This window comes from Lissotriton vulgaris, chromosome 8, assembly GCF_964263255.1.
Source record: "Lissotriton vulgaris chromosome 8, aLisVul1.2, whole genome shotgun sequence".
Classification (NCBI taxonomy): Eukaryota; Metazoa; Chordata; class Amphibia; order Caudata; family Salamandridae; genus Lissotriton; species Lissotriton vulgaris.
The window spans coordinates 1,207,356,690-1,207,380,822 of NC_141696.1; the positions used below are offsets into that span (position 1 = coordinate 1,207,356,690).

Below are 24,133 nucleotides of genomic sequence, written 5' to 3' on the forward strand. Positions count from 1 at the left end.
TTCCGGAAGTCGACACCACTCGTCAGGCTCCTCAGGTAAGAAGCACAAGAAGTCGGGGCGTCGTCATCGTACCCCCGACTCCCCCCGACGCTCGCGCGATGCGGCCGGGGGCTCGGGTGACCCCAACCCCGCGGCTCCGCGAGAGTCGCTGGCGCGGCCTGCCTCATACCCTCCGGTCCCTGGGCATGGCGCGACGCCTGAGGAGATCGAGGCGTTCCTCATGGCCATGAGGGCGCTCGCTTCTCCGACGGGGCCTACGGCGCCTTCGGGCCCAGTGCTACCGTCTGGGGGCCCGGGCGGTTCGGGTGTCCCTGCCGCGGCGCCGTCGGGTGCTCCGGCCCCGGCGCCGCCGACGGCTCCGACCCCGGCGCCGCAAGGGCCTTCGGGATCGGCGCCGGCTGGTCTTCCGGCCTCCCCGGCGCCGTTACCATCGGGGTTACCCCCGACGCCGCCCCCGCGCGGCGCCGGTTCTCCGGTGCCGGCTCCGGCCGGCGGCAGGGTTCCGGCGCCGGCTCCGGGCGGCGCCGTCCCCTTACCTTCACCGACGCCGGACGCGGCGCCGGACGGGCGTCGCTTGACGCCGGTCCCGGCGCCGATGGGGCCCATGAACCCCGAGGAGCCGGTCTACATCGTTGACTCCGAATACGGAGAAGATGAAGAGTTCGGTGAGGGTTGGGAGGGGTCCGAGGACCCTCTGTCACGCGAGTGCCAGTATGACCCGGACTGGACAGGTGACTTGGGGGATGCCAGTGGTCTAGACGACTCTCCTAACCCTGGTTTGATCTCTCCTCCTTCCGTGGCATCGGTGGAGGGAGCTGCCTATTCTGTGGTGCTGATGAGGGCTGCCAAGGCCTTACACCTTGAGTTCCCCGTCGCGGCCGTGAGGCCTAACATCCTCACCGAGGTCTTCAAACCGCAGTCATGCCCACAGGAGCCACTGCTGCCGTTTAATGAAGCCTTGTCAGACGTTCTGTTGGGCACGTGGTCCAGGCCCGCTTCAGGTGCGCCTGTTGATCGGAACGTGGCCAGGCGCCACCGTCCTTGTCCGGACGACCCCAAGTTCCTGTCTACCCACCCCACTCCTGAGAGTCTGGTGATCCAGGCCTCGACCTCCCAGTCCGCATTCCCGTCGGCCCCGCCCGACCGGGAATCCAAGAGGTATGACCAATTTGGCAAGAAGGTCTTCTCGTCCATTAGTTTGGGCCTGCGGTCTTGCAACACCGCTTGCCTCTTGGGCCGCTACACCCACTCTGTGTGGGATACGGTCGCGGAACTGCTGCCAGAATGCCCCATGGAGGTGCGGGCAAAACTCGGTCAAGCTGTGGCTGAGGGCCGGGATGCAGCGAAATATTCGATACGGTGTGGTCTTGATACGACCGACTCGCTGGGCAGGGCTATGTCAACGACGGTGGCGATTCGTCGCCACGCCTGGCTGAGATCCGCCAATTTTTCGGCTGATGTCCAGAATACCTTGATGGACATGCCGTTTGATGGCTGTCACCTGTTCGGTGACAAGGCGGACCACGCGCTGGAACGCTTCAAGGACTCCAGGGTCACGGCCAAGTCCTTGGGTCTCTCGACCCAGCGTCAGCAAACGGGTTCGTTTCGTCCCTTTCGTGGCCAAGGAAGGGGCGCCCCCACACGTGCTGCCAGCCACGCGCCGCAACAATCCTTTCAACGCGGTGGCGGCCGTGGAAACCGCCGTGGTGGCGGTCGGGGACAACGGCGGGGTCAGACCACACCTTCCCCCGCAGCATCTACCCCTAAATCCTCCTAGTCCTTGCTTTCGGCCCCATGTGACGCCAGTGGGTGGCAGGGTTCGCCATCACCACGCTCACTGGCGCACGATCACTTCGGACAGGTGGGTGCTGCAAATCGTCCGAAGGGGCTACTCCCTCCCCTTCGAGACCTCTCCTCCAGCCATGCCACCGCAGAACCACCGTGTGTCGGGGGACCACTTGACACTTCTGCAGGAGGAAGTTACGGCCCTCTTGGCCAAGGGGGCCATCGAGCGCGTTCCTGGGCCAGAAGTAGGGCGTGGTTGCTATTCCCACTACTTTCTGGTGCCCAAGAAGGACAAGGGGGGCCTACGTCCTATCTTGGATCTAAGGAACGTCAACGGCTTCCTCCGGAAGGAGAAGTTCAAGATGTTGACGTTAGCTCAGGTCTTGGCTGCTCTAGACCCACAAGACTTGATGGTAGCGTTGGACTTGCAGGACGCCTATTTTCACATTCCCGTCCTGCCGGCCCACCGGCGTTACCTGCGGTTCACGGTAGGCCTGGAGCACTTTCAGTTTATCGTGCTCCCCTTCGGCCTTACCAGCGCCCCACGGGTGTTCACAAAGGTGATGGCGGTGGTCGCAGCCCATCTGCGCAGGTTGGGGGTTTCAGTCTTCCCCTACCTAGACGACTGGTTGTTAAAGGCGGGCTCGCCCCAGACAGTCGTCCACCACCTTCAGATGACGGCAGACCTCTTGCACGAACTGGGGTTCTCCATCAATGTGCCGAAATCACACCTGTGTCCCTCTCAAAAGCTCCTTTTCATCGGAGCGGTTCTGGACTCGGCGCAGTTTCGGGTTTATCCTCCGGAACGGCGGGTTCGGGATATTCGGGCTTTGATTCCCATCTTTCAGCCGCTATCCCGAGTTTCGGTCAGGTTGACGCTGCGGCTGCTGGGATTGATGGCTTCCTGCATCCTTCTGGTGCATCACGCCCGGTGGCGGATGCGGGCTCTGCAGTGGGACCTGAAGTTTCAGTGGGCACAGCATCAGGGCAACTTGTCCGACCACGTCTTGATCTCGGAGGGCACTGCGAGACAACTGCAGTGGTGGCTTACGGACCGCGATTGGGTCAGGGGCAAGTCCCTCTCCCTTCCCCAACCGGAGCACGTTGTCGTGACGGACGCGTCCCTCCAGGGCTGGGGTGGCCACTTGGGAGAGGCAGAGATCAGAGGCATCTGGTCTCCGGCGGAGTCCCGGCTCCATATCAATCTGTTGGAGCTGCGGGCGATTCGTCTGGCACTGAAGGCATTCCTCCCCTTTGTCAACAGGAGTGTAGTGCAGGTGTTCACCGACAACACCACCGCCATGTGGTACTGCAACAAACAGGGCGGAGTGGGGTCGTGGACCCTTTGCCAGGAGGCTCTGCGCCTCTGGCACTGGCTGGAACGTCAGGGCGTGACTCTGACGGTTCAACACCTGGCAGGTTCTCTGAACGCCAGGGCGGACGAACTCAGCCGTCGGTGCTCGATGGATCACGAATGGCGTCTGAACTCGGACGTGGCGCAAGGCATCTTTCTGCAATGGGGAGAGCCTTGGTTAGATCTATTCGCCACAGAAGAGAACGCGCATTGTCATCAGTTCTGCGCGTTGGAGTTTCCAAGACGGCACTCGCACGGCGACGCCTTTCGGCGCGAGTGGAGTTGCGGTCTGTTATACGCCTTTCCGCCTATACCACTTCTGCCCAGAGTGCTGAAGAAGATCAGGCGCGACCGGGCCCAAGTTATCCTTGTGGCTCCGGACTGGGCTCGAAGGCACTGGTATCCCGAGCTACTCAGCATGTCAGTCGGTCCCCCGATCCGCCTGCCCCTTCAGGAGGACCTTCTGTCGCAGCAGCAGGGGACGGTCCTCCACCCGAACCTGTCCAGTCTCCACCTCCATGCTTGGAGATTGAGCGGCGGCAGTTGAGGCCATTTGACTTGCCTCCTGAAGTCTGTGATGTTATTCTGGCAGCCAGGCGTCCCTCCACTAAGTCGGTATACGCCTGTCGGTGGAACAGATTTGTGGCATGGTGCACAGCAAAGGCTGTGGATCCTCTTTCTGCCCCTCTTTCCGAGGTTCTCCTCTTTCTTCTTTCTCTTGCCCAGCAGGGCTCTGCTCTGGGCACTATCAAGGGCTACCTTTCTGCCCTTTCGGCCTTTTTGAGCTTCCTGATCAGCCTTCTTTGTTCAAATCCCCGATTGTAACTCGATTCTTGAAAGGCATCACTCACATGTTTCCACCTGTTCCGTTTGTGATGCCTCAGTGGGATTTGAACCTGGTTCTAACTTTCCTGATGTGTGCTCCCTTTGAGCCCCTTCATTCTTGCCCTCTCCGTCTCCTGACTTTAAAGACGGCTTTCCTGGTTGCCATCACCTCTGCCAGGAGGGTGAGTGAGCTCCAGGCTCTTTCTGTCCAACCTCCTTTCCTGTCCATTCATCCTGACAAGGTGGTTCTGAGGACTAGACCTTCTTTCCTGCCCAAGGTTGTTTCGGCCTTTCACATCGGGCAGTTCATCACCCTCCCTTCCTTCTTCCCGCCTCCGCATCCTTCAAAGGATGAAGAGAGGCTCCATCGTCTGGACCCAAAACGTGCGCTTTCATTTTACATGGATCGCACACGCCAGTTCCGGGTGGATGACCAACTGTTTGTTGGCTACGTGGGTGCGAAGAAGGGACGGGCGGTTTGTAAACGAACCATCTCTCGATGGGTCGTCCTCTGCATCAAAGCGTGCTACTCTTTGGCTCGGAAGGAGCCTCCTGTTGGGCTGAGGGCCCATTCCACTCGGGCCACGGCGGCTACTACTGCCCTGGGCCGGGGAGTCCCCTTGCAGGACATTTGCCAGGCGGCTACGTGGGCCTCGCTGCACACCTTTGCGAGGCACTACTGCCTGGACAGTCAAGTCCGGAGGGATGGCTTCTTTGGCCGTTCTGTCCTCCAGGACTTTCTGGTGTAGTTTTGTATTGGTTCGCAGACCCACCACCGGGGTTGGTATTGCTGGGGTATGTATTCTAAGGTAAGGAATCTAACACTAACGTGTTTCTTTCAGATGAACAAGTTACTTACCTTCGGTAACGATATATCTATAAGAAACATTAGTTAGTGTTAGATTCCTTACCGAACCCACCCATCCTCCCCGTTCTGCGAACTGATACCTAGGGTTAAGGTCATCCCTTTCAGGGCCCTAGTTTTACATGGCACCAGTGTTGGTTCTCTCATGGCTCTGCGTCTCCTGGCGCGGAAAAGCTGTGTGCAAAGAACTGACGTCAGCGCGCGGAGGCGGCGTCTATATACTCCAGCGACGTCATCACAGCGCACGACGCCGACGACGGACAGATATATCGTTACCGAAGGTAAGTAACTTGTTCATCTGAAAGAAACACGTTACCATTCTGGGAAGTCTTTGAATGGTCCGGCTAGTCCTCTCCTATCTATTTATTAATCAATCACTTCCTACCATTTTAACCTATGGGCCATGGGGTTTGCAATGTGGAAAATGACTTCGCCACTTTTCACAACCAGGGCTTTTAAAACCATATTTTATAATTATTTTCCTAATTTCTATCGGACCCCCACCCCCTCTGCAACTAGGGGAGACTTCAGGGGTTCTGAATCTGCAAAAATATTGCAGATCATCCTTACCCAATTCTTCTAGCATCAAAGTCGAATTTGAGCCCCTCTTTAATACAATGTGGGGAGTGAAATGTAAAATTTCACTTTACCCAGGCATATAAAAACTCATTTTATAAGGGCGCTCCTTATAGATAACTGACCCCCCACCCCTGGGATACCTAGAGGTGACCCTGGAGGTTCCTAATATGCAAAAACATTGTAGGTTTTTAATTTTTAAGGGCCCCTACCCCCAAAGTCGAGTTGGGCACAATTTAAGGTTTAAAAGCTGTCCTGGCCACCCGTGCAGCTTTTAAACTGACCTCAGGCTTCAGCACTGCACTCATGCTGGTGCAGAGAATCTGCTGGCCTCTAAACTGCCATGCCCCAGGATACTGGAGACTTCTAGGTAGTTTCAATCCCCTGCCCTATTACATACTGGGGGCTTATGGGGTAGGTCATGCCAACTACAGGGGTACCCCACCATACCATAGTGTACCCTAGTGTATGTTGGGTGTCTTAACTGTATTCTAATGTGTTCCTTCCAGCTTGGCACTGGTCCTGGGCTTGGTTAAACAGAGCCCAGGGTCAGTCAGAGTCAGTTGCCACCAGTTCCAGTCAGCAAAATGTTAGGGGGTGCCCAGGGCACAGGATGACTTTGAAACACTGCCCATCGTCGCTATCTGCGGGTTGCAGTGGGTCACGAGCACTTTCAATTTGCGGTGCTCCCCTTTGGACTCACCAGTTCACAAAGGTGATGGCAGTGCTCACGGCCCATCTGACGAGATCAGGGGTTCCAGCATTCCCCTATCTCGACGACTAGTTGTTGAAGGCAGGCTCACCCCAAGCATTGGTCTCCCACTTCCAGGCTACGGCGAACCTCCTGAATTTTCTGGGGTTCACTATCCGTGTGCCAAAGTCACACCTGACTCCCTCTCAGATGCTCCTTTTCATTGGAGCGGTTCTGGACATGGTTCATATTCAGGCCTATCCTCCCGAACAGCAAGTTCAGGATATTCAGGCTATGATACTAATGCTTCAGCCTCTATCCTGGATTTCGGTGAGAATGACTTTGAGGCTGTTGGGCCTCATGGCCTCCTGCATCCTGCTAGTGACCCATGCACTGTGGCACATTCAGGCTCTGCAGTAGGACCTGAAGTTCCAATGGGAGCAGCATCGAGGGAATCTAGATTTCAGAGGGCACTGCAAGAGACCTGCAGTGGTGGCTAACAGACTGTGATTGGTTCAAGGGCGGACCCCATCTCCCTTCCCCACCCAGATCTCACAGTAGTGACGGATGCGTCCCTTCTGGGATGGGGTGGCCATCTGGGGGAGGTGGAGATCAGAGGACTCCATATCAATCTGTTGAAGCTTTGGGCGATCCGATTAGAACTAAAAGCCTTTTTGCCATCAATAAAGGGAAGTCTCCTGCAGGTGTTCACAGACCACACTACCGCCATGTGGTACTGCAACAAACAGGACGGAGTGGGTTTGTGGACTCTGTCTAGAGGCTCTGCCTCTCTGGACTTGGCTGGAACAACAGGACATTTCTCTGGTGTTTCAACACCTGGCCAGTTCTCTGAACATCAGGTCATAAAAGCTCAGCCGAAGGTGCCTTGCGGGTCACAAACGGCATCTCCATCCGGAGGTGGCACAAGGTCTCTTTCAGCGGTGGGGAGAGCCTTGGTTAGATGTGTTCTCCTCTGAAGAGAATGCGCGATGTCGGCAGTTGTGCGCTAGGAGTTTCCAAGGTAGCTCTCGCTCAGCGACACTTTTTGCCGCGAGTGGAGCTCAGGCCTCCTATACACCTTTCTGCCCATACCCCTCCTGTCCATAGTGCTTAAAAAGGTCAAGAGTGACCGGGCACAAGTTATTCGTGTGGCTCCAGACTAGGCATGGATAGTTTAGTATCTCGAGCTTCTAGACATGAGCATAGATCATCCGGTCAGGCTGCCCAGGGTAGGGTTATCCACCCGAACCTGTTCACTCTGCCTCCTTGCGTGGGGATTAGTTGCAACAGTTGACAGCTTTTGACCTCCCTTCGGAAGTCTGTGAGGTTATCTTGGCAGCCGGGCGTCCCTCCACATAATCGGTATACGCCTGCCGATGGAACATATTTTGTAGATATTGTACAGACTGGTCTATTGACCCATTATCTGCTCCCTTATCTGAAGTCCTTCTGTTTATACTTTCTTTGGCCCAGCAGGGCTCTGCTCTTGGCACATTGAAGGGCCACCTTTCGCCCCTTTCTTCTTTTCTTTGGCTACTTGACCAGCTCTCTCTTTTCAAATCTCCTCTGGTGCAGAGATTCTTTAAGGGGCTAACCTACTTGTTTCCTCCTTCACGTTTTATGATGTTACAGTGGGACCTTTATTTGGTTCTTACCTTTCTGATATGTGCACTGTTTGAGCCACGTTATAACTGCCCTCTGCGGTTTCTCACCATCAAGACCGCTTTATTGGTGGCAATAACCTCTGCCAGGAGGGTTAGTGAACTGCGGGCACTGTCTTCACTGCCTCCTTACCTGACGGTCTATCCAGACAAAGTGACACTCCAGACTGGGGCATCTTTTCTGCCTAAGCTGGTAACACCCTTCCATGTGGTACAGTCCATTACCCTGCCCACCTTCTATGCATCCCCGCACCCTTCCAAGGAAGAGGAGTGTCTCCATCGTCTGGACCCAAAAAGAGAATTATCGTTCTACCTCGATCGAACCAGAGAGTTCCAGGTGGATGACCAACTCTTTATAGGATACATGGGTGAGAAAGAAAAGCTGTGCTGTCCAGAAGAGGACTATATCCCGATGAGTTATGTATAATGACATAGATGAGGCTTCACACGCAGAAGTTATGCCGTTAAATGCTTATTCTTCAGGGCAATAACATAAGTTTGCATCTGTGTAAGAGCCTGGGTCATACCAATCATTACTGGAATCTCGAACACAACAGTGTTCCAAATTCCAGGTGAACACGACAAGATGCCACATTATCCTCTGTATAAAAATTGGTTATGCCTTACCAAAGAAGGATCCCACTGCAGGGCTTGGGGCCTATTCCACCAAGGTAAAAGATGTCACCATGGCTCTTCCGCGTGTTGTTCCTGTTTCCAATATCTGCCAAGCTGCACGTTTGTATTCAAGGTGGCCAGATGCAGTAAAGTTTCTGCCATGCATTTTTTAAAACTAAGGCATCCCTTCTATTATGTTGTCCGACAATGGAGTCCAGTTTATCTCTAGAGAAATGGGAAAATATCTAGGTGATAGAGGCATAGGAGGCTCTTATTCACCCAGAAACCAACGAAACGGTGGAAAGGTTCAACCGAGTTCGGAAAGAAGCTATCCAGAGAGCAATGGTTAACAAAAAGTGTTGAAAGGTGGGAGTCTTCAATAGGGTCAAAAACTACAGGTTCACTCCTCACACTGTGACGGGCAAAACACATTTTGAGCTGTTTCGCAAGAGAAAAGCATACACCATGGTGTGCCCTTTCTGGATGCTTGATAGAACCCAAGGTTCTGTGTTTGTGAGGGAGGACACAAGTAAGAATGATGTTGAAGTAAAGAAAATGGTCAATGATAAAAAAAAAGATTTGATTTGCTTAAAGCAGTCAAAAGAACAGAAGTAGAAGTGGGTGATCTTGCATGTATAAGATATCTTCGTAAAGGGTTATCTTTGCTGGGTTCCAAATTTCTACCTCCAATGAAGGTAATTAAAGTTTTAAAAAATGCAATCAGAACAGAAGATCATAAAGTGTTGAATCTCAATAGGGTTGGAAATTTAAGTGTGAGATGAGAGAGGAGAATGGTAATGGTGAAGTTGACATTAACAGTGGAAACGGTGACCACAATAAAAACAGTGGGATGTGTAACATGTATTAGTTCTTACATAGTGTATTTAGTACACACCTAATAACTTATAAATATTAACATAATCTTTGAGATAATGTACATACCAGTAATTCTTCAATTGTATTGTTGTGTATTGGTATTAAGAGTGATATGTGTGAGATCCTTCCTTTACAGCTTAGAACCTTCTTAGTGTAATGTGAGAGTAATGCATGTATTAGAATCAACCGTGTAAAGTTATTTATAGGGAGTGTTTACCTCTTGAATATGAGCAGGTTTAAGGAGAAAGGTGAAGCTGAAGGAAGGAGGCTGCGGTGTATAGCGTACCTTGAATAAACATCTATGTACATCAAGCTAGTGTGGACATTATACCTTTACAGCAGTATTTTGAGTTTTCTTTTATGGGAACGTCGGTCACATGTATATTTCTATTTATCAACTATATTTCCAAAAGGAGACAAAGAAATAGTTGTAGCTGATGTTTGGTGTGCTTTTAATTCTTCTCTTGGCATTTAATTGCATTGGTTTTCGCATAATGAATCTGTTTATAGGTAAAATTAAATATGGGTCCATGAGATTGAAAAAAGTGTAATGATTCTAATTCTTAGGGCCTGACTTAGATCTCGGCAGAGAGGTTTCTCCGTCACAACGGTGACAGATAACCCGTCTGCCAAAATAAAAATCCTTGGGCTACCCATGGGATTTATATTACAGCAGACTGGATGTCTGTCACCGCTGTGAACGAATAACCCGTCCGACGAGATCTAAATCAGGCACTTAATCTTTTCTATTTCAATAGTGAGCCGAGGCTTCATGCGGAATATATGGAATGTACATTTGGCTTGCTGCTCCAGCCAAATGAGATGATGCTAAATAGTTCTTTTATGAAAGAATTTCTAAACCAAACACTACCGCCCATCCACACACGAAAAAGTCCTGGGAATTCCGTGAAGCACAAGCGAAATACTATTTGGTGGTTTTTCCACTTTAAGGCACAGTGTATTTATGTGTTTCTTCTGAATTTTAATAAAAACAGTTGACCATTTACATTACAGGGTGACCAGTCAGTACCAGGATCTCTTTGAACATGAAGCTAAAAGTACTGTGACTATGACCCATAATCCTGGTGGCTCAGTGAGCGCGAGTCCGACTTCCCCAGGGAAACCTACTGAGGTAAGTCTTCAAATTTTTCTACTTTTCTACTAGTGCCATCTTTTATTTTTTTGGGTTCCTAAATCTATAGAGGACTGTGGCCTGAGGACACACGTCATGCCTTTATCATGGTTTTAAAGAGGCTGCAAGGGAAGGGAATTGCTCTTTGCCGTGTGTGCTAACAAAGCAGTCAGTATTGCAGAGGAACTGTGCAGATTTTGAGAACACCTCATTTGAATAATATTAAGTAAGGTACCTTCTTAAAAATTGTTCTTCCAGATTTATAAACGTGTGTCGCAACCACAACATTTTTTAGAGGCAAATGGTACAAGAGTATACAGTTGAAGTGTGCTTTTTTGTAATTTTGACATCATATGGGTATTTTGCGCTAAGCTATCCAGTGTCTTGGAAGCTTATAACAATGGGATGTAGGTTTTGGAGTTCCTTGGAAATTCTAGTGCTTCTAGCATAAAGGTTACCCAACGGTAATTTTGTTAACATCGCTCAAATCAATTGGGTCTACAGAACAATGGCAAGTTTTGTTAAACAAAAGCAATTTTTGATAGGTTTAAAAACATTGGTACTCACAAATGAAAGAAAACCATGGCTTTTGTTTTGCGAGAAAAGAGAGTGGTTGTGTGCAGAACAGATGATGTGGAGGCAGGCACAATGGAGTGGTGCTGTCTCCGGTCCTTAAAGATGGCTTTCTTAATCAAACTATGAAAAAATCATTCAGAGATAGCTGTTTGTAGTTGCCTAGGCATGTGCACACTTGCACAGCCTTCATTAAATGGTTTTCACTAAAGCCTTTGAGGGATGGCTGCCGATGTGTGTGCATGCCTACGGATGCGCATGTATAGGCGCTGCCCTTATATGAATATTTTTTATTTCATTAAATAAAAATCAAAGATGGACGCCTCTCGGTGCAGATAAATATGCATACGTAGGCAGCCAATTTATATATATCTACGTGTGTGTGTGTGTGTGTGTGTGTGTATATATATATATATATATATATATATATATATATATATATATATATTACCTACTGGCGTCTCGCCAGTAGGTATATATAGTTAGGATTTTTTCCCTATGGGATTTTTGAAAATTCTATGTCTAATAACTTTGGCGTTTGTGGACGGAATCGTCTGCAATTTTCAGGAAAATGGCACATTTTGTTTCTGAGCAGCCCTTTAAAATTTGGGGGGGTTTCGTCAAGGGGGGGCCGAGAAAAAAGGGGGGTCCCAAAACGCGTTTTCCCCATGTTAATTTCCATAGGGCGGTCGGCCTCACTTTTAGCTCGAACGGCTGAATGGATTTGCACGAAACTTGGCAAAATTGTAGGGACTGTTAGCCCGATGTGCCTTTGCTAGGTCTCAATATATGTGCTCCAGTGGATTTTGAGAAATTAACGTTCAAAACAAGATATATATCTGTAACAGCGCTCCGGGCTGCGCTCCGGTCCGCTTACTTTTCGCGTAACGGAGCTTTGCGTAGGGAAGCTGATTGGCTCTCCGGTGTCTGTCAACATTCTAAACAGTCCGGTGCGGCCGCCATCTTGTCTCTCGGTAGGATCGAGAGACAAGAGGAGGAGAAAAACGAAGGGGGAATTTAATGAAATGGGGCAAGGTAGACCCCTCTTGACCCCCTAGGAATGATGTTGGGGTTATTAAAGGGTCCCGTGGGGAAAATAAAAAAAAATTGATTTTTCACGGTAGAAGCGCTTCTCGGGCCGCGAACTGGGCCGCAAACTGGTAGCGAAACGGGAATTCACCATTTTGTGTTTCGTTTTAATTAAATTACTAGGTATAAGGGGGTGCGGGAGACGTATCCTGATCCCTTATGTTTTCTGAGGGTGGCTGAGGAGGCTCATATATGTTGATATGTCTTCCAACGGCTGTGCGGCCGCCATCTTGTCTCTCGGTAGGATCGAGAGAGAAGAAGAGGTGAAAAACGAAGGGGGAATTTAATGAAAGGAGGCAAGGTAGACCCCTCTTGACCCCCTAGGAATGATGTTGGGGTTATTAAAGGGTCCCGTGGGGAAAATAAAAAAAATTGATTTTTCACGGTAGAAGTGCTTCTCAGGCCGCGAACTGGGCCGCAAACTGGTAGCGAAACGGGAATTCGCCATTTTGTGTTTCGTTTTAATTAAATTACTAGGTATAAGGGGGTGCGGGAGACGTATCCTGATCCCTTATGTTTTCTGAGGGTGGCTGAGGAGGCTCATATATGTTAATACATTACATGTCTTCCAGCGGCTGTGCGTGAGCGTTTTTATTTTTTTTTTGCTGCGTGACGTCTGTTAACGTTCGATTCGATGGAAATCAGGAAGTGTTGACCGCCAATTTGTCACTGCGATAAAATATTTTGTTATAAATGAATCCTTATTGATAAACATTGTATGCGCCATCTTGCCTTTTTTCCAATGCCACAATTTTGTCATGCACGGCAGCCATTTTAGATGCCTTGACCAGACCCACTCTCTGCACGCCGCCGATCCTCAGCACGGCTCCCCACCCTCGCAAGCATCTCCCCCACGCACTGGTCATCCCCGCTCTCTCTCTCATGCATGGGCCAGAAACCTCCCTTTCACCCTATTCACTACCCCATACATGACAATAACCCGATTCAAGGCCCCATTTACCCGATTTTTTAAAAATATATAGTACTCCAACAAAGTAGGATTATAAAACTTTATTAACTTTATAAATATATCGAACGCAACAAAAACTGTAAATACATTTAAACATTTTTTGGCAAAAAGAAGCAACAATGGTCAGTAGCTGTCTTTTGTGCGAATAGTCCCAAGGCAGCACAACGTGCTGAGTTCTGGACGGCACCCAGGTGATGTTACCTGGGTGCCGCACTGGTTTTTTGGTTTCCTACAATGCAGCTCCGAAAAACGGCGTGGGGCGTCCCGGGTGGTGCGCGGGGAGGCCTCGTCAGTAGCGGTCTGTTGTGCGAATAGTCCCAAGGCAGCAGAACGCGCTGAGATGTGGATGGCACCCAGGTGATGTCCAGTAACTTGCCGCACTGGTTTTGGTATCCTACAATGCTGCTCCGAAAAACGGCGTGGGGCGCCCCGGGGGGGGGGGGGGGGGGGGGCGTGGGGGAGGCGGCGTGAACGGGCGTCCCCATGTGGAGGCTCGTCTGCTGTACTGGGGCGCCCCTTTACCGTTTCAGTTGCCATTCCGCCCGCTTTTGCTACACTGTGCCTCGTCCTCTTCGGATTTGGGCCTGGTCCACTAAAATGGCCCTGGGACACCTTGGAACTCGGACGGTTGCCTGCTAGGGCTTGGGCTCCATCCTCAAAAGCGTCCCCTCAGCCGTGAAGATTCTACAAAAGTCTTGGGGGCCCTCGACTCCTGCAGGCTTCCGGTTGGGAGCGGCTGCCATGATTGCTCGCGAAATGACCACGACGGAGCCACGAGATGGTGGTGCTCTCATGCTGACGCCAGCTTCAGTCTGAAACATCCAGAAACAAGGTGGGGCTTTCATCGTTTGGGAAAAAAAAATGTTCTAAACCAATGAAAAGTGTTATTTTTAGGTCATATGACCAAGCCTTCCATCTTTAGGAAACCAAAAGTAAAATGAACCAATGAAAAGTTTTATAAACAAGTCACATGACCTGTTATGCGGCATAGGGCTACAAAAAGCGTAGAAAATCCATTGGCACGTGAGGCGGCGTCAGTAGCGGACCGATGTGCGAAAAGGCCGAAGGCAGCACAACGCGCCGAGATCCGGATGGCACCGAGTTGTGTCCAGCAAGTTGCTGCACTGGTGTGGCTATCCTACAATGCTGCGCCGAAAGTCGTCGTGGGGTGCCCCGTTGGCTTATGAGGTGATGTCAGTAGTGGACCGATGTGTGAATAGGTCGGAACCAGCACAAGGCGCCAAGATCCGGATGGCAAGTCCTGGATGTTGAGTGCTATAGTTGAGAGTTCTGAGCAGTGCTTGTAAGACTATCTGAAGCTTATTTGCACCTGCTGCAGCTTCACTATTGCCCGAGGTGGTGTCCAGCAAATTGCCGCACTGGTGTGGCCATCCTACAATGCTGCGCCGAAAGACGGCGTGTCCAGCTGAGTTCCGGTCACTCTTGCGGTACAGTGACTCGAACGCGCCGAGATTCGGATGGCACCGAGGTTGTGTCCAGCAAGTTGCCGCACTGGTGTGGCCATCCTACAATGCTGCGCCGAAAGTCGGTGTGGGGTGCCCCGTTGGCTTATGAGGTGATGTCAGTAGTGGACCGATGTGTGAATAGGTCGGAACCAACACAAGGCGCCAAGATCCGGATGGCAAGTCCTGGATGTTGAGTGCCATCGTTGAGAGTTCTGAGCAGTGTTTGTAACACTGTCTGAAGCTTATTTGCACCTGCTGCAGCTTCACTATTGTCCTGGTGTGGCCAAAGATCGCCCATGACATAGGCGGCCGGCTCCCGGGGTCCGGCGGAACTTTTTCCCTTTTCCATTCTGCATCTTGTCCCACAATCCGTTTGACCTGAAGACACGACCAGGTCCCTGAATGTGTGCAGGGGGACGCTATTGATTGAATCAAAATGGCGGCTTCACACAAAGCTGACTCAAGCGTTGCTGTTGATGCTATACAGACAAAAATTGGTTTTCAGTTTGTACATTCTTCAGGATTTTTTTTTCCATCCAAGGCTGGTTGGTAGAACAATGGCTTCAGATTTTCAACATACTACTCTTCAACATTCTTCCTAAATGTAACAATGTGAGACTCACTAGGAGAACGGCTGTTTATCTTTCCTTTCAAAATGCTGCCAACAATATTTTCTAAATGGAAGACACCATCTTGTAGCATAAAGGGCCGAAAGGGGTTCTGGTCTGGCCGATGGTTGGTGGAGACATTTTGACTATATCTTGGACCTGCCCGGCCTCGCCCAAAATGGCGCCGGTATAAATGGGACTCGTAACTCCTTGTTGTGTACTGGTTGAACAACCTTGATATCACGAGATATGAATGTAGTGTTGATGGTCATGGCGGGCGGGGACGAGAATTGATTGAATATTTCGACATCCCTATTGATATTAAGTTCTGATGTGTTATTGATTACTGTACTATTGAAAGTTCGAATTAACGTCACCCATGGTACTTGCCCGCAAATGTATATCTAGATGATTTTTTTGTAAGTGGCTTTGTCGTATTTTAATTACAAAATGTACGTCCACCGATTCCGCAACTGTTAGACACCTTAGTTCTTGCAACCTAATGGCCCGCTCGTTACGTTCCTCTACAGTGTAAATGTCTCCTCATCATATACGTTTCCAGTTTGCTCCGTGGCCGGCCCACGTGGTTATAGGCCCGTATTTGTATACTGACATTTTCACAATAAAGGTTTTTAAAACAAAACATGGTAGTAGTATTTACATTGGTAAAGTTTTTACTTTTAGTCACTGTTTTCGAATCAGTAAAAGGCAAGTGAAATAAAGCAGTCCAATTACATGACGGATAAAAGGTATAATACGTAGGAACGCAGTAAAGATAAATGGTCAAGGGCAGCTGTGTTTTACACTCCTGCAACATAAAGTGATCGATAAGAATCTGATAATCAGGCGTATCGGCGAGTAAGACAGCAGGCCTAGTCTCTTTTCCTCAACTGCCCCGTCATGGGACGAAAAAACGCCCTTTTTCTCGAAAAAGGAATATATTTTACTTGCAGGACAGTTGTAAATTTTCCGTGAAAGTACATTAGCCTGGAACATTACAACATATATGTTTAAAAAAAAATAATGTTCGAAACCAAATAAAAAGCGTAATTTTTAGGTCATATGACCAAGCTTTTCATCATTAAAATAACAAAAGTAAAATGAACCAATGAAAAGTTTTATTAACAAGTCACATGACCTGTTATGCTTACGTTACGCGCTGCGCGCCGCGCCCCGGATCACTTCCGGGTGCGCTAACGCGGCGTGTCATATAACGCATTACGCGACAACATAGGTCAAGAATATAGTCAAAATGTCTCCACCAACCAGCGTTCGGAACACAACCCCTTTCAGCAGTCCAAAAAGTTCTGTTAAATGACAACAGAGGGGACAGGCAACAAGAACCATCAGTCAAAGAGGGGAGGGCAAGTTCTTTTCTACCGGGTCATGTTGGGGCGCTACCGGAACTGATCGAATTGGTAGTCTACAGTGTTTCTGGATGTTTCAGACTAAAGCTGGCGTCAGCATGAGAGCACCACCATCTCGTAGCTCCGTCGTGGCCATTCCACGAGCAAACATGGCAGCCGCTCCCCACCAGAAGCCTGCGGGAGTCGGGGGCCCCCAAGACTTTTGTAGAATCTTCACGGCTGAGGGGACGCTTTCGAGAATGGGACCCAAGCCCTATCAGGGAAGCGTCCGAGTTCCAAGGTGTCCCAGGGCCATTTTAGTGGACCACGCCCAAATCTGAAGAGCCGGCCGCCATTTTGAGAGTCCTGTGGCAGCCGCTTATCGTTGCATCGCAAGAGCGGGAGCAACTCAACTACATGGTGAGCGAGACGCTGTAGTCGCAAGAGCGGGCGGTAAACAGCTGAATGGCGGAAGAGGCACAGTGTAGCAAAAGCGGGCGGAATGGCAACTAAAACGGTAAAGGGGCGCCCCACTACAGCGTGTCTTCAGGTCAAACAGATTGTGGGACAAGGTCCAGAATAGAAGAGTCATCAAAAGGCAAAAAGTTCCGCCGGACCCGGGAGCCGGCCGCCTTTGTCGGGGGCGATCTCAGGCTACACCAGTGCTATAAGACTTGGGGACGGGGTCGGAGCCAAGCGTCTTCTCCGAGTCCGTGCCATCACACCGCCCCTCGGGGGCCTCCGTCAAGCGGTATAGGGAGGTACTATATCACATTGTTTTCAAATGCAGTCAGGTCCACAAACAACCCTCACTTACTTTGAGAATAGTGAAGCTGCAGTAGGTGGAAATCAGCTTCAGACAGTGTTACAAGCGCTGCTCAGAACTCTGAACTATGGCACCCAACATCCAGAACTTATGCCATTTGAGAATGGCAGTGACATCGAAGCAACTCAGGGACTAAAACCATTAACGTACTTTCACGTATGAAAATCTTACTTGGGGAGGGGGCAGGAGCGAAGCGCCCCCTCCCAGTCCGCGCCACCACACCGTATGTGGAAAATCTGAAGCCATCGTTCTACAAACTCAACCAACCTCGGATGGAAAAATCTAGAAAAATGTACAAACTGAAAACCAGTTTTGGTCTGCATAGCATCAGCAGCAACGCTTGCTATCAGAGTGCATGAGTTTCATGCTCGATCGATTGAGCTAGCCGGATCGGGCAACAAAAAGTATAAAATAGTTATGTAAATAGTTATTTAATAAAATGTTTTTCCCTGTTACTTTGCTGGTGTGTTGTATATATTTTTAATATTTGCATAGGGTTTGTCGTTATTTTGGGCGGGGTGGGTGACGGAGCCGAGCTGTCTTGCAGCCCTCATGGTGTGGAGCTCAATTCATCTCATTATTTTCGTATTTCTCATGAAGGGTTGTTCCTAATGTTTCTATTTTAGCGACGTCAAAAAGAGATCCAATTAGTGGCCTACTGATTTTGCTCGATTACTTTTATTTTTTTACACGATTTTTCAGTATCTGCAAAGACTAAACAGAGTATTGCGACTTTGTGCTTGTTTGTAAATAGAGAATGAACCAAAGAGAACCAATTCTAAAACAGTAAATGCTTGGATAACAATCAATCAAATGGAGAGACAAGCAGGCACGATGGATTACAACGGGGTTAAAGGTCTGCGTTAACTACCCTTCACTATCTGCAAAGAGAGAGTACTACTAAGAGTAAAGAGGGGAGGGGGGGGCAGCGTTCAAAGCACATCAGCGTGCATAAACACGAAAACGTTTTTACCTATCACGTACTTGACATTTGACAGCTTTTGATATTTGCTATTAAAAAACCTTTGAAATTCACAGAAAAAACCATAGGTTATAGTCCATATATAGTTAGGAATTTGCATTTACAAAACCTTGAAAATTCAATGAAAAAACCATTGGTTATAGACCATATATAGTTAGGGATTAGCCTTTTCAAAACCTTATTTTACTCGCATAAAACCATTGAAATTCCATATATAGTTAGTTGCACTAACTATATATCGCGGACCCGCAATCCACTGCTAATGATGTCACATATTACATCATTCATGACATGGTCAGTGACATCACTGATGACATCACTGATGACATCTCAAATGACATCACTGATGACATCACTGATGACATCACTGATGACATCTCAAATGACATCACTGATGACATCACAGACATCTCATTTGACATTATTGATCACATCACTGATGATATCATTTATGTGATAATACAATGAACATCTTCAGACTGTAATATAACCTTAGATACACTCAGTGTAAACAGACACTCACAGACTGTCACACATCCATGGAGTTACTCACACACCTAGTCAGTCATGCAAAGAATCAATCACACCTCCATTTCCTCAACTATACAGTTATACACACCTTACTTATTCAAACATATACTAACACATATTTACTCTCTTATACAATCCCTGATACAAGATCACAATGATCCATACAGCCACTCTCACATTAAGTGGCTCTTATGTTCAGTTATTTATATATGTCAATTCTCACATGGACTGTGTTTTACATATGTACTTACTTTGACATGTAGCACTGAGATATCCATTCACTAACCAATACACTCATGCACACAGTCAACTGTCCATACAGCTGTTTCTACATGCACTTTTGAACCCATACACCTAGGGAATTAACTGTTCACACATCTATGCACAGAGGCATACACCTCCCAGCCACCCACACACATACTCCGTCTCCCATGCAAATACTTGGGCAACCATTCAATAACCCATATAGTTACTCATATAGCTACTGATTTACACATGCAGCAGTTTACAGAACAACATATATAATGATTGCCAAATTAAGACACTTTAGTCACTAACCCATGCACTCAGTGAGACACATTTAATCATTCTCTCATACAGTCAGTCATGCACCTACTAAATCCTTCATCCAGACACTTATACATCCACTCATTCTTCAATATGGAAGACATATTTTAACTTTACAGAAACATACAGTCACTGGGTGTTGTCATCCGTGATGTCATCAATGATGTCATTTGAGATGTCATCAGTGATGTCACTGACCATGTCATGAATGATGTAATATGTGACATCATTAGCAGTGGATTGCGGGTCCGCGATATATAGTTAGTGCAACTAACTATATATGGAATTTCAATGGTTTTATGCAAGTAAAATAAGGTTTTGAAAAGGCTAATCCCTAACTATATATGGTCTATAACCAATGGTTTTTTCATTGAATATATATATATATATATAACCCCAGTTTGGCTCCGGTTTGGCAGACCCCTGGCGCTGCTTAACTCCGGTGCGTAATCCTCGGCCGAGCCCAGCCTTAATTAATTGTGTCCATCTCTCCTCCAAAAAGAAGAAGTGAAAACGCACTCACAGTGTCAATTGATTTTCCTCCGATTTATTTTCCAAATGGCATTCAGTTATTCAGCACAAAGCACCGACGCGTTTCGCTGTGCACACACAGCTTTCTCACGGTCAATACAAAAAACATTACTGAGCCCCTCCTATTTCTATAGGGTGCCGCCAAAAACATTAACCTTTACAAAACGTCACTTCCTGTGTTTTGTAATAGAGGTGACGTGGGAAATGTAGTTCTTATTGTCATCTGGACTACTATTTTACGAGTGATACAAAATAAACTAGTAATTGTTACAATTAGGTCATGCAGTTAAACTTTTTTTTCCCCGCTATGTATATCGAGTGCCTTATTGTTTAAAAACGCATAATTAAAGCATCTTTTTATGACAAACCGTGAGTGCCCTCCAGTGGGCCCCCGCACCTTGTTATGCAAATGACATTACTGCCCTCTAGTGGGCTGGTCGTCTGTTATTTGCCCTCCAGTGGGCATCCGACATACTATATATCATTGACCAATCTATCTAATTCCTTAATGGTCGTAACAATACTATTTCATAATCACATAATCACTCACAGCCTCTTGAACCACCTTCCCACTTGTATTCCACAAATCACTGATTTCTATTGCCCATTCTGTCTGCATTGAAACAAAGGATCATAGTTCAAAGTAAAGAGTCAAAATTCATAAATGTACATAAAGTTCTTCACTTTGATCAAGACCTGTCGGGGTCATCGTCCTGAAATTTAGAATTTGTCGTGACTCTCGGCGTCTTAAAGTTTTTTCTCGGTCCCCCCCCTGTCGTGTGGGAGGATTGTTTCCAAGGCATAGAATTTTAAAAGTGTCCAGTCTCCATTATGTAATTGTTCCATGTGCTTGGCCACAGCGTTATTGCGATCTTTATTCACTGTCGCTCTCACATGTTCCAGAATTCTTTTTTTTAATTCCTTTTTGGTGCTCCCGATGTATTTGAGTGCGCACGGGCATTCTATCACGTATACCACCTGAGTGCTTACACAATTTATGAGTTCCTTTATTTTCCATGTTTTGTTGTTAGGCATTGCCACTTCCTTTTTATTCACAGCTATTTGACACACCTTGCAGTGTTGACATTTGATGAAACCTTTTGTTTTCATCCACTGTATGCCTTTCTTTTTTTTGGTGTTGTCTTTGTAATGGCTCTGTATTAATCTGTCTTTTAGATTCCTTGATCTTCTATATGTTACTTCTGGGTGCTTGCCCACTATTTTGCTTGTGACAGGGTCTAATTGTAGCAGTTTCCAATTTTCCTGATTATATTGACAATTTGTTTAGATTCCCTCGTATAATCAAGGATCAATCTTATTTTTCTGTCACTTGTTTGTATGTTTTGTTCAGTATTTTTCTTTTTGGATGTGAGTGCTTCCCTTCTTGCTTTATTATTTGCTCTTTTCCAACATCTCTCAATGACTTTTTTGTTGTATCCTCTGTTTTTGAACCTTTGTGCCATTTCATAGCTTGTCTTTTTCCATTCTTTATCTTCCGAGCAGATCCGTCGCAATCTTAAGAATTCCCCATACGGAATATTTTGTACCACCGAAGGGGTGTGAAAGCTGCTTGCATGTAATGTCGAGTTTGTTGCAGTCTCTTTCCTGTGTAGAGTCGTTTCTACTCGATCATTGTGGATGTAAATTTCCGTATCCAGAAATATTGCTTTTGTTTTGTCGATGTTGTATGTGAATCTTAAGTTGGTACTGGATGAGTTTAGGATTTGGAAATATGCTTCAAATTCTTGACTCGTCCCTTCCCAGACAATGAGAAGGTCATCAATGTATCTGACCTCTATTACAAAACACAGGAAGTGACGTTTTGTAAAGGTTAATGTTTTTGGCGGCACCCTATAGAAATAGGAGGGGCTCAGTAATATTTTTTGTATTGACCGTGAGAAAGCTGTGTGTGCACAGCGAAACGCGTTGGTGCTTTGTGCTGAATAACTGAATGCCATTTGGAAAATAAATCGGAGGAAAATCAATTGACACTGTGAGTGCGTTTTCACTTCTTCTTTTCGGAGGAGAGATGGACACAATATATATATATATATATATATATATATATATATATATATATATATATATATATATATATATATATATATATATATATATATATATATATATTCTCCATTGTTGGTTCCATTTGCCGCTCGTGCAGCGCTCAAAACGGGTGCGGCGCCCTGCAGCTGAACCACGCTGCTAATACATTCACCACTATTCCTCCAGAGAGGAAGAAATCGGATCACACTCCACAGGTAAGTTTTGCAGTTTTTTTTTAATTTACATTCCACAAACAAGGGCAGATGTTCCGATCTACGTGTTTCGGTATTACAAATACCTTGCTCACGATCAACCGACCACTTGGCTCCCCCTCCCTGATATACTTAAATGCACAATACATCATTTCCTGTATGGGGGTTACCAGTGCCTCAATGCTTTCTGGGAGATGTAGTTTTTTGGTGTTTTTTTACACTTTGTGATAAAATACTAAGAAAAAGTATGATAATGGGCAAAATGAAATAAGTTACACTTTGTGAAAAAAAACACCAAAAAACTACATCTCCCAGAAAGCATTGAGGCACTGGTAACCCCCATACAGGAAATGATGTATTGTGCATTTTAGTATATCCGAGAGGGGGAGCCAAGTGGTCGGTTGATCGTGAGCAAGGTATTTGTAATACCGAAACACGTAGATCGGAACATCTGCCCTTGTTTGTGGAATGTAAATGAAAATGTTTTAAAAACTGCATAACTTACCTGTGGAGTGCGACCCGATTTGTTCCTCTCTGGAGGAATAGTGGTGTGTGTGTGTGTGTATATATATATATAAATATATATATATATATATTATGTGAAAGTGAGTTCCTGTTGCAGTACCCCCCCCTCCCCCCCCGACTTTTTGCCTGATGCACTTTTCCTAGGTGTACCCTGGGTCCCTGCCAATCAGGTACCCAGGGCCTGTGTTTCTTCCCTTAACACTATACTAAAGCCTAAACTCAATTGGCATCTCTTGCCACATGTCAGCCCCTAGTAAAAGGTACCCAGGGCATTGTGACCAAAGAAGACCCCTAAGAGCTGCAGCACTTATTGTGCCACCCTTAGGGGCCCTGTACCTTGACACCCACACCCTGCTTTTGCAGGCAGTGTCTAGGCGCAGAACTAAACAAAGTCGACATGGCACACATCCCTGTGTGCCATGCCACAACCCCACTACCCTGGCATACATCAGCCACCCCTCTAGCTGGGTGCCCTATGCCAGTGGTGTGGGCACGGGTGCATGAGCCCTGTGCCCCTACAGTACCCAGGGCCATTCCTGGGCACTGTAAGTACAGTAATGCCATTAAGAGTATATGGTGCTGGGAGGTTGTCATTACGAACTCCACAGCACCATAATGGCTACACTAAACAGTGCAAGTTTGATATCAAACTTCTCAGCACATTAAACCCACACTGATGCCAGTGTGGGATTTAATGCAAAAAGCACTACAGAGGGCATCTTAGAGAGGCCCCCTGAAACCTAACCTACAATCCACGTCTGGGCTGATTAGCTGCAGAAGCTGCCACCCAGCAGACATGTTGCTGGACCCCTGGGTAGGAGAGCCCCTCGCTCTCCTGGGCCTGCAAAAATGCACATCCTGGGTGAGGTGATTTATCTCCTCCCCCAAGATGGACAGGGGGAAGCTTCAAAGGCATACCGCCTCTGTGAGCTTCTCCAGACCATTTGCTGTACCCAGCAACTATCCCCCCACCCGTTCTACCCCCACTCTGGCGGGAAGACTGGTGGGAAAAACTACGTCAGGAAGGGGGGTGTGCCAACCTTTGCCAACTCCACCCCTCAGGTGGAGGAAGCGAGGTGAAGCACGACCCCGGGCCCCAGCCATCTTGTAGATGGGGAGCCCTGCCCAATCCCAGCTAGGCTCCTGCCCCCCTCCCACAGGAGAGGAGCAGGCTAGGGGGGGTATTCACCCCAGGGCAGGGACCCATTGGTCCCTGCCCTTGCCCTACCTATATTGCCCCTAAATTTAGTATTTAGGGGCTCCCTGAACCTTCCGTCCTTAGATCCAGATACCAAAACAAGAAAGAAGAACAAGAAACAAAAAGACCTGCCGTGCAGCTGCTAAGAAGAGGAGGACACCAACTGATTTGGCCCCAGCCCTACCGGCCTGTCCACCCTCAAACCTGCTCCTGCTAAACCCTGGCGTCTCCAGTGGTCAGCAACCTCGAAAACCCCGGAGGACCTGACTGCCTTGTGACTCTG

The 24,133-nt window shown here is 47.8% G+C and overlaps 1 protein-coding gene across 4 annotated transcripts in view; it reads left to right on the plus strand.

Moving 5' to 3' along the window:
* SUPT20H (SPT20 homolog, SAGA complex component) overlaps window positions 1-24,133 on the plus strand; it is a 447,817-nt gene that overhangs the window by 239,929 nt on the left and 183,755 nt on the right. For all 4 annotated transcript variants that reach the window (XM_086935080.1, XM_086935082.1, XM_086935081.1 and 1 more), the window contains exon 17: window positions 10,263-10,380. In XM_086935080.1, coding sequence (XP_086791206.1) covers window positions 10,263-10,380 — 118 coding nt within the window. The remainder of the gene's footprint in view (window positions 1-10,262; window positions 10,381-24,133) is intronic.